An 11,566-nucleotide genomic window follows, 5' to 3' on the forward strand; every position below is an offset into this window, starting at 1 on the left:
GCCATAGCTGCCAAAAAAAATGACAACACCCATATCAAAGAAAGCTTAAAAGCATAAGAGCTCAGCATGTAGGTTGAAGCACAGTAAACCAGGGTACATGAACCCAAAACAACTTGATCACAACTGTGATCTTGGACTGTTTGGGGCATTCAGATCACATGATTCTGATTTACAGTAAGTGTAAATGCCAAACAATTTGAGTTTCAGGAGGTGTCCCGAATAGCACTGCTGTTATATCAATGGTCTCCAACTGCTGGAGGGAGGGGACCCTACAAATACACTACTTGGGAAAAGGAATGCAGTTATGGCAATAAAACAGACACTAAGGGCACTTAATTCTGCTTAATGAAAAGTGCCGTAATTCATTCTTCTATTTACTTGCGAAGGACAAAGGACAAAGACACAAGGAGAGAGGACCTTCATCCAGTTTTACTGCTAAACTGGAAATTTCTACATCCAGTAAGCCATGGACTTCTCTCCTATGATTTCCAGTGAGGATGCCAATAGTTACGAACTCCAATTTCCTTGACCATCCTGGCATTTTGTTTGTAGTTAAATCAGAAACAGGACTGTGTTAATTCAAGTATATTGTATCACTTATAGATTAGCCAAGAGATAGCAAAAGACTTGATTTACTTCCATTTTGGATCAATATTGAACTAGCTAACTATAGGTGAAAGGCCTAATTTCCTAACAACATTTTGCTTCTCATTGCTTCCAGTCAAGCAGCTTCAAACATCTTGTGTTCAAACACTAGAAATACAATTCAGAAGAGCCCTAAATAGGCTTTAAGTAACAGAAATGCTTAAAAAAGCTCACTAGTACATAAATGAAATCTTGCAACGAAAACAATTGAGCACCATGGCCAGATCACCAAATAAAAATATTAATTGCTTAGTAATGAAATGTGAGAAGATGGCAAGGAATTATAAAAGACTATTTATGCGAGTATTGTTGGGCTCTTTGACTGAGACCCAGTTTCATGATTATGCTTGTAGTGGACTTCTTTAATTTCCTGGCTCTTTTTTCTTGTTTTGCTCACAACTGCTTCTATCATCTGTTACAATATTATCTTACAAAGAAAAAAAAAGAAAAGAAAAAAGAAAAAAAAAAGCATTCTGATTCTGGTGTTGTTAATAGTTACCAGAATACAGAAGTGTACTTTCTCCTTAAGTCTTTTGTCACAAACAGCATCTACAAGACAAGCTAATTAAATTACCACTTCCCACTCTTTTTTATTTCTGCTATTAACGGGCTAGTACTAGTTAAAATCACCAGATCTGTTTTGAAAAAACAGTGAAGATGAAAAACAGGAAGAAAACAAACTAGACATTAACATTCGTATCTTCAGGCAGTTGTTGCAGTTGCAATGAGGGCAACAGTCTACAAGAATTAAAACAACAAATCACACTGATACATAGGGTATATATGAACTAAAAGCACACACTATTTCAGCAAACAGGTGGGCTCCATGCAGAGCTGAAGGAATGACATTTCTATTTCTTTTGGCTGAAGTTTTTCAAATGTGCATAGGACTGACTTAACTATACTTCAGTTTTCAGCAGGCATAGTCTGAAGCTAATGCTGTTTTAAAATTCCATCTTTAGACAAAAAGGGTAAAATATCACAGAAAAATACTATGAAACTATCTACACCATAGGACTTTTGTTTTCACTTCCCATAGACGTTTGTCCAAGTCATTAAAAGACTTCACATTGCAGATATATGAAGACACTGACAAGGTGTCTCAGTCTGATATACTAAACCTTCATACATATATATAAACAGATACTAGAAAATTCTCCTCCCAGTCATGCTCTGCACATAGCATCATTTCACTTTTCATTTGCATATTAAAATAAAAACCTTTAACAGTAGAAGGATAAATTCTGGAAGCCTAAAAAATGGTGTTGGTCAGACCTGGCAAGTCTTGATAATACTTGTTTGTTTTGATTAACTATGTTAAAACAAGGATAATCAAGTATGCTGATAACAGCTGTGGGGTTTTTTTTTTCCTCCTTACACTAAACATGCACACAGAAAGTAGACTATTGGCATTAAAATAGTTTTATATATATATATATATATTACTATGTGTGTGTATATACATATATATATATATATATACACACACACACATATATATATAACTCTGTGTGTGTGTGTGTGTGTGTRTATATATATATATAAAAGACAGGCATGTGAGAGCTTGGTAACTCCCCCCTTAGTTGTCTGTTTCCATCTGTTGTCCCATCTCATTACTCTGAATATGTAAGGCATGCGCAGAGCACAGAATGCAATAAAGGAGTTAAGAAGAAGAATCAAAAGTGTGGTGCAGAATTACATGTTATGGAAGAAAACATTACCTTACAGAACTGCAGCAATTTCTTCATAAGAATCAGCCAGGAGCTTGCCTTCAGAAGAAAAGATCTTATCCTATCCTCTTCTCCATTGTCCAATTCAATTGTTATTTATGAGAACTCAAAACCAAAGGATCCATGATACAGTAAAGTTGGCCATTTGTATTCTTTACTTGCCTTCCGTTTTTAATTGTAGCACAACATGGCTTAAAACAATGAGCCTAATGTCCCTAAAATTAAAGCCCTAAATACAGCTGTTCCTATTTTTATAACCTGCATACAACACAATCACAAAAATATTTTGATTCTTGTCTGTTGGGAAAAGGTGAGCTCTGAAGACTTACCATTTATCAGTCAACAATTAATAGAAAAATCCACCTTCATTTCACTTTTCATCTTCTGATAATAAGTGTATATAATAATTAGTGCATTTTAGTACACTAAAGACATCAATTTATTGAAGATATGTAAACAAAATAACTTTATTAAATAACTTCTAACTTTATTATAAGGGCATATGGATATGAACAATAGAGGAACCTATCCAAATCGACTGCTCACCACAGCATTTCTTCTATCAGTTACACTAAGCAATGTTAAGTTTGGGTGAATGTGATAGGACAAGGACATAACATCTCATCTACAATATCCTAATAGCTGGTATCATACATAAAGTTTGAAAGGACAGATAGGATCTCAAAAGATATTGAAATTGAACAGCATGTTGTATATTTTCTTCAGTGACACACTGCTCCAGATTAAAAACTATGACCAAGTTCCCACCAACACCTTTGCTAACCATGACTATCTAATGAACTAGGTATCTTTAACAGGCTGAGGCAAGTAGCTTCTTATTAATGAAAGCGAGCTGTAAGGTTTTAATTCAGAAAACACAGACAACAATAATCAACCGGGAAACTTTTTATTTAAGCAACAAGTAAAAGCTATTCTGTGGAGCAAAGCTTTAGAATTTTTTGTAGCCAAAAGTTAAACAGCCAGTTAAAAGACTAATAGAATTACGGGTAGAAAGTTTTATCAAGTGACAGTCTTCTCTAGAATTGCTAACAATTCTTCCAAATAACTGCAAAACTAGCAACTAAAAAAAAACTCAGTAATACGCCAATATTCAGAGGCGGGGGGGGAGGGGGACATTCTCAAACATTTAAAATTCATGTTAGAAATCATGCATCTCTCTCACCTACCTGGCACACTTGCACTGAAATACCATTACCAGTCTATACCAAAAACAAGAGAGTTACAGTTTTAATAGTATTGTCTTGCAAGGATAAGAAATAGTTAGTCTGCAACTTTGTGCTTGAAATCTTTTAAGTATTTCTATGACCTGGGTGGAGAGTAGCTGTTCTGTTAGCTACATTTTAACCTCCTTTGGTTTCATGTTTCTTATCCCAAGAGCTAGAAAACGCACTTCCTGGGGATCTAAGAAAAATAAGTCAGCTTATAGCATCTGTACTCTGAATTATAGAAAATTTATGTGAAGCCCATACCATGATCTGATGGCATTATCCTGTGAACAACAATGGCAGTCAAAAAGTGCATCTTTTGCTCATATTAGTAAGTACATCTTCACAGGATGTATGCATGCAGAGTGTCTTACCTGAAAGTCTGCATCCTATCGGACAAAAACATAATCCAGAAAAGAAAATAGGGCTAGCTCTGGTGAAAACAAAATTGCTCCTGATGGAAGTCAGCTGACGGGCAAATACAGAGCAGCCTACAACAATGCCGTCAAGCACCAAAATACATATGCCCGGAACAATTTACAAGCATTCTCACACTGCTTTGTAACAGAACAGGAAGCAGTCTCCATCTCATAAAACCTCATTAACAAAATGTAATGTCCAAATCACTTTTTATGGATCCTCTTACAAAATTTTCTTGTTGACTTTCAAAATATTTTGTTAACATTGTTTTCATGCACAGAACTGCAAAGGAAGAGACCAGAATGATTCTGAGCAATCCATCCAGAACAAGGGGAAAAAACAGGAAACTATGAGCAACTTCTTTAGCCATCTGCTCAATAACTCAGAAAGACAATCTTCCATTTCACAAACACTTCTCCATTGGTGGTTTTCATTAGAGTGGGAATGCAAATCCTTAGCTAGTATTTCTCTACTCTGAAGCACAATTGGTCCCTAACAGAGAGCTTCTTTCAAATTATTTACCCTTGACTTGATTTGAATCAACTTACCTAATCTCAAGTGTACAATGCCTTCTTGACACCAATGGATGTTTTATGTAACTGAATAAACCCTTTGTTTGGATATTTCCCTCTTTAAAAATTATCTCCAACTATCCTAAAAAGGGATGAATACACCATGCTTGGTATTCAGCAGGATTCATTGATTCTAGATCTTTAGCTATGCAACAAGGTCAAGGGTTTAGTAACTATCTTAAAATTACACGCCTGTAGTTGCATCACCAAGCATAGGATTTTTTAAGCAATATAGGAAGTATTCTGCTTAAGCAGAAAGTCATTTTACCAGGTTTCTCATAATGTTTAGGGAAGATCCTCTATACCCTGTACCAAAATGGTTCCAATGATTCATGTAGTGAAAGAGCTGATAAAGCTTTAAGCGTTTTTCAAACCCTGGAGCTTTAGGAATTTTACTGTGATAAGCAGAGTAAAAAGAACTACTAAAGCCACCGAACATCCCAGCTATTGCAAGTTCATACTCTGAATGGCCGTAGAAAGAAGCGGGATCGAAGATAATAGGACCAGAATCATCCTCAGCCACATTTCCTCCCCAGAGATCCCCATGCAGGAGAGCTGGAACAATTTCTGTATCACAGAACAAGCTGGGTATCTTCAGCTGCAGGAGGGGGGAAATGAGACGTACCAGTAACACAATTTAAAGTGAGTGACTATAGCATTTTATCCATGTACATGCAAAGGTTACAGAGCATTAATTCAAACTTCTTAAAAGCCAGTTAACAAAAAATGCAATTTGAAACAGTATGAGACTTGATCAATAGAGATGCTGAGATGATCTACTTTAACATAACTAGTCATCCAGTCATTGCCCGTCCCATTGCCAAGCCTAATGTGCAGAAATTACACAATTAGATTCCATCTTGTACTAACCAACTATGTTTTATATTTTTTCCTCAATAGCAGTAAGTTCCACTGCTCTTTGTCATTAAAAAAATGAAAATATAAAAATGCATTCAGTGCTGCAATATTAATCAGTTTTAAAAATAAAAGTAATAAAAATTGGAAAACCCTTATCAACCTTGAAGTGATTCCTATGAAGTAGTAACCAAACAGGTAAGGCTGCAGTCACTTAGTTAGAGGCAAATATTACCCAAACAGATGATATGAAGGACACTATTTTTAATAAATTCTTCTCATCATGCACACATTCTAGGGAGTAAGAAATGTGAACTTGATCCAGTATTTCCCATGTAGGAAAGCGAAGTGCTATTTGGCATTCATTCACTTTGGAGTATTAGCATAGGTGGTGTAGCAAAAGTCAGTATACCTTAGAATAAAAGGTGTTTTAAACCCTGAAAGTTGGAGTCTCTTATCAAAGATCCTGGAGTATACCAACAAAAAGACAGAAATTCTGTTTTAATAAAAGAAATGTTAAACAATTGATACCCAGCTATCACTATAATGAGAAGTGAGTGAAATTCTCCTACCTGAAGCTTTGCCCAAAGTTCTCTTGCCTCCCTGTCTCCTGAATTCTTTTCAATCATGTCCATCTGGGGCTGGATTCTTTGTCTGGCAAAGAAAGTCACCCAGTCATTCTGCCAGTCATTCACCTGAAGGAACAGGATCATAGAGTAGATATTAGTTCTATACCACACAAAAGAAAGATTTTCTTCTTTTCCAAATAAAACTTAGGAGGATAATACAGCCTTTGTATTGATAGTATCCAGGACAGTAAATGTTTCTATTTTTTAATGGAAAGATACCTTAAAAAATTAAGTTAGGGAAAAACTAGTATTCTCAGTAACAAAAACAGGAAAGAAGATATATACGGATACCCAGCACAGCCGTGTCCTTAGCAGGCTGAACAATACTTTTTGTTGTTATAACTCCATAGAAATAAATGAATTTGCATTATGGAATATTTTGACCCTTTGTGTCACTCAAAGCAAAGTAACATAATCCTAAAACTTTAATCAATCTAATGAAGTACAACCTACCTGTGGAAGATAGCCACAGCAGGTAACTGTATGAAAACCAAATTGATCCACAAACTGGACTTCCATTTGCCCTTGACCTTTACCTTTCAAATCAAAGACAAAAATCCAACACTAAAAACAAGATTCTATATATCTGCAATGCAAATGGACCTTAAAAACTATGGAATGGAATACTTTCTTTTTTTTTGCTAATAAAAGAACTGCACCTCAGTGTTCTTTTTATTACAATACTTGTTGCTGCTGTTTTGTAATTTTAAAACTTGATATAAAGTTACATTATAATTTTCTGAGGTACCACATTCTGAGGTAGTATCAGATCCTTGCAGAAACATTAGCTCAGGATCCCAAGGGTCCCAAATCAAACAAACAGTTTACATACAGGGATCCAAACTGAACAAACAAAAGCAAATAAGACAACCCTCTGCCTAGGTCTTTCCTCCAAATCTATTTTCATGACATCTCCACTGGAATAAGACAAACTTATTCTGAAATAACAAAAGCTATTTGAACTGACTGCTTTGCAGGCTATTATTAACTAAGTTAAATTTGCAAACAGCTGTGTACTGTACCAACTGTGCTCTCCTCTTTCTTCAGCTTCTCTCCAAGCTGCTGGTTGTGAAGGTGGAGATCAGCCAGTTGTGTTCCAAGCTTTGCTGAATGTCTAAGAAACAAAAGTATTCTTAGCAACACCAAAAGGTGAATGAATCCAGTTCTTGATACACAAGGAATTACTTGGACACATTTATCAAGCATGCAAAAGAAGTTCCACATCTGTAACAAGGTAAATTTTCAAGCCATTAAGGTCAGAGACACCTCTTCTTCCTGTAAAGACTATGTATTAGCAGAGAACAAAATGTACTTACAGAGCTACTTCTGAAAACACTAATTCAAAGTGACAGCAAACAGCGATCCTAAATTGAAAAGCAATGAGACACTAGTGATTCTAATTTCTGTGTGATATTCATTCTATACGAACTTTCAGCAAGATATCTGTAAGAAAACAACGTGCAGTACATAAAGCACTTTTCCTTGACAAACTGACTTGATGAGACAGAGCCAAGCAGGATTTATCCTTTTCTTTCTCTCTCTCTTCTCCCCCTCTCCCTAGAAACTTCCATTAACCTTTCAGCTACCTTAGTTTCTAGCTTTCTACAGTCTCCCCTCTCTAAATGTCAGGTGCCTAGAAGATGGAAGAGAAAACACATTTGCACTTACTCTCTGCCAGAACAAAGTCACAAAGTTCCTGTTACTTCTCCAGCAGCTTCCTATCTCCAAAGACAGTTGAAATTTACCCCCTCACATTTTAAGAGCTTATACACTTCTTGTACTTGATCTCATGTCCAGCTCTTCTCAAAATCATTAACTCAGATGGCCCTCATTTATTTATTTCTTTATAATAAAAGATAACTTTCTATACAGTTCAGAAAAGTCTTGCAATAATTACAAGTAACTCTTGCAGCCAGCAGCTTCCCATGTACACTCCTTTTCCTGTCTCTGATCTTTAATATCTTTCTCTGCCCTAAAGGCACTAGAATATAAGGCAAAGTTATTTCTTCATTTTGCTTCTGTTAACCATAGATCCATAGAACCATAGATAACCAAGATCATAGCCATCCTGTGAAATTTGTATGTCAAGGGTTGCATTTGCACACTTTTCCTTTCAATCAGCACAAATACAACAGGATTTCTGCCCTTTCTCCTGGATTTCAGTGAGGGCTCTTCATGAGTCACAGACTCTGCAAGTGGGCAGGATAAGGAATAGATCTTTAAGCCAGTTGCTGAAGTCCTGAGATTGGGATGAAAAATTGGACATGCCCACCTCCATAATGAAACTGGGGAGAAGTCTTCATCACATTTAATTTTCCCAAGAGTTTGCCACAGAGAAGGGAAAAATAGGCCAAATGTTTTAAACTATCAAAATCAACATGAGAATTATTAAAAATATTTAAAACAGAATGTATTCTCTTTGGAAAGTGCCTCTGCATGCTTATGCCAAGAAATATTAAGAAATGGTTCTTGCACCAAACCAAAATACACAAAACACATGGTCAAGCAGGTCAGCAGGTCATTTTCCAGTCCCAATTCTCAAGAACCTTACTGTGAAAATCAGTAATTCCTCACCACAAAAAAAGAAAAAAAATCCCTCAATGTAAGACTGATTTGCTAGGTGAAGTATTGGGATGTATTTTATACAGTTCTCTGCTGTGTAACTTCCCAAATCTATCCTGACTTGCTTAAAAGAATACATTAAAATTGATTTGCATTTTGAAAATTAGTGATTTAATTGCCCTAACAGTCAAACTTTCTTGCTGAAGTAAGCAATGATAATACTGGTTTTTACCTGTTTAAGCCTCTCATTTCCAAATGCTCCATCACAAACAGAGTAGTGCCTTCAGAGAGGTCCACAACTTTGATGGGTTTAGGCACTTTTATTGTCTGCGTTTTCAAGATGGCTTCCAAACTTGCCATTTCTCCCTCAAACATTCTTCTAGCCTGCCAAATATTAACGGAAAGCATCAGTCACTATGAACAGTAGCAACAGTTAAACAAGCTCCCTTACAAAACCAATCAAGGCTGTAAATTTTAAACAAAAAAGTAGGAGCAAGTGAGTTACAGTATGTATGAGATATAGGTAGATCCACACCTCCAGACTTGACAGCCACTTCTGAATTACAGGAATCTCACTTCATAAGCTTACTATATAGAAATGACTTAGTTTCTAACATTCTCTGTAATCATAGAAATAACTCAGAGAATCTGCTCACAATACAGAGAGTGCAAACTGCATGTATATAAAATGTAGGCAATAATTTTATTAATGGATTATGTAGCAAATGACTAGGAAGATAAGCACAATGATGTATATCCAGTTAAAAGATGGATGGTACCGGTCTTCGTGTTCTTCATGTCTTTCCTAACAGAAACTGCTTAGTAACATAGCAAAACTAACTGCTGCCAATCTTCAAGACAGCCCAATATGCAGTCCACAGAATGATATTCTCTGGCCTACTTCCTTTGCCTCACCTGAGAAAAAGAATATCAGTGATAGTAGCCAAATGCCCCTTACTGCACTCGCACACAGAAGCCTTTAGAACCCAAGCTACTACCAAAGGCATTCACTTTGAGGACATGCTGAATTTAGGATCTATTTCTGCAGCTGTTATTCATGTTGAACAAAATCTGTTCTCTGAGTTGCTCCATTAACCTCAGTGGCACGAGTCATATGAAAAAACACTACCCAAGAAGACTGAGAAGAGGTGGCAGGGGAGGGCATGTGGGAAATCTAAAATATCTGCTAAAAGCAAAAGCAAGAAAATACAGCCATCAAAATAGAAATAAAGTACCACTATTTTAGCACTAATATAGTTAAAGAACTATTTGCAATTAACATTGGATTAACATAGGATTCCTATAGTCTATAGGAGATCAAGAATAAATAACTGCTGAATTACTGAGATATGTGATACCTTTGTTGGGAGGAAATCAGTAAATACTGTATCACTAGCTAAAGCCTCATACTAGATTAAAGTCAGTTGTTAACTTTAGTTTAAAAAAATGTGTTTTCTAAAGAAAATGCTGATACATATCCACTGCTGCACACACAGCACAGTATTATAATACAGTCTAGAAAAGTTTGCTTTAATCAGCATTCAGAATCCACAAGCACAGGCAAAAGCATAGAAAACTAAATGACTGCTGAATAGAAGAGCTATCCAGATCTTTTTTCTAAGTTCCATCTTGTACCTAGCTGGACTGTATACCCAAATACACACTCCTAAAAGGCTTAAGCAAAATTGTTACGTTGCTACCAATTTAAACTATTTTCAGCCTAATGTAAAGCAGAATAACATTTCAGGACTTGTGTTATCATCTCAGCGCACTTTATTTTCCATCTAGGTCCCTGATATGATCAGAAAGGGGAGGCAAACGTGGAACAAATACAGTTGCACACATCCTTTTAAAAACATTCTTTTTCTACTAAAGGTGTATACGAGTTCTGCCCTTTCTCCTTCCAGTGATACCATTCCCTTGACAGACACCAGTATTAACTGCTTTCAAAGTAAATTCCACCTGAGCTCTCCTTTTGTCAACAGGGATGCCATACTTTTTTTTGTATTTTGCATTTTATTTATCAACTGCACTTATCTGTAGCAGTTATCTGCTATCAGTAGCTGGCATCCCACACTGAAAGAACAAGGCAAAAAATCTTAGTTATGGAAAATACCATTTATTGAGAAAAGCTAGTTATATGCCAGAAATCGCCGGGTCTGTTAAAACGAGAAAAGATGCAGCTCATCAGTGGATAAGTTTACATCTCCCGCTTGCACCAGAGCCCTTCCCAAGGCAGGTGGCCTGGCACAGGCGTGTCAGTGCGGACCTCCCCGGGGAGCTAACACCGAGCGCGATGCCACCGGGCGCCAGAATCGCCGCTCCCAGACCAGGACGGAGAGCTGCGCCCGCAGCAGCGCCCGCCACGCGTTCCCGGGCGGAAGCCGCCCCACAACGGCCGCCCCTCCCGGCGGCGGCAGCCGCAGCGTCAGCGCCCCAGGGCGGCCGGCAGGCCCCGCCGCCGCCCGGCTCCCCAGCGCGGCGCCCACGGCCCCCGCGCGCCCGCCGCCACACGGCCCCTGCCCCCCACCTCCGGCCTGGAGTTGCTCTTCACATACACGCGGCCGCGGTCCGTGTCGTAGCTCTGGCCCTGGCTGATGCAGCCGCCCCCCGAGTGCCCCGCAGGCCGCAGCACGGATGTGCCCAGCTCCCGCCTCAGCGCGTCCTCCATGCTGCCTGCGGGATCAGCGCGACGCCACCGCCACTACTGCGCCTGCGCGTGGGGTGGGAGGGGGCACTGCGCCTGCGCGGGGCGGGGCGGGGAGGGGAGAGGAGAGGAGGGGCACGGTTCCAGTGTGGGGAGGGGTGGGGGTACTACGCCTGCGCGAGGCGGCTGGCGCCCGCGTGCGGCGGCACTGCGCCTGCGCGGCGGGCGGGGGCTGTGAAATGGCTGAGGCGGAGAGACCGAGGTTAGCTAGGGTCAGGAG

General features: G+C 38.6%; 1 protein-coding gene across 1 annotated transcript; it reads right to left on the reverse strand.

Moving 5' to 3' along the window:
- Nucleotides 1-3,266: 3,266 nt before the first annotated feature.
- On the reverse strand, nucleotides 3,267-11,358 carry FN3KRP (fructosamine 3 kinase related protein). Its single transcript, XM_085298324.1, has 6 exons — nucleotides 11,170-11,358; nucleotides 8,872-9,023; nucleotides 7,100-7,191; nucleotides 6,531-6,613; nucleotides 6,021-6,143; nucleotides 3,267-5,191 (listed from the first exon to the last, which is right to left on the reverse strand). The coding sequence occupies exons 1-6, from the start codon at nucleotides 11,308-11,310 to the stop codon at nucleotides 4,853-4,855; spliced, it is 930 nt and encodes a 309-aa protein (XP_085154450.1). The 5' UTR covers nucleotides 11,311-11,358; the 3' UTR covers nucleotides 3,267-4,852.
- Nucleotides 11,359-11,566: the final 208 nt, after the last annotated feature.

The sequence above is a fragment of the Rhea americana genome, unplaced genomic scaffold, assembly GCF_003343005.1.
Source record: "Rhea americana isolate MKP2758 unplaced genomic scaffold, rheAme1 scaffold_138, whole genome shotgun sequence".
Taxonomy (NCBI): Eukaryota; Metazoa; Chordata; class Aves; order Rheiformes; family Rheidae; genus Rhea; species Rhea americana.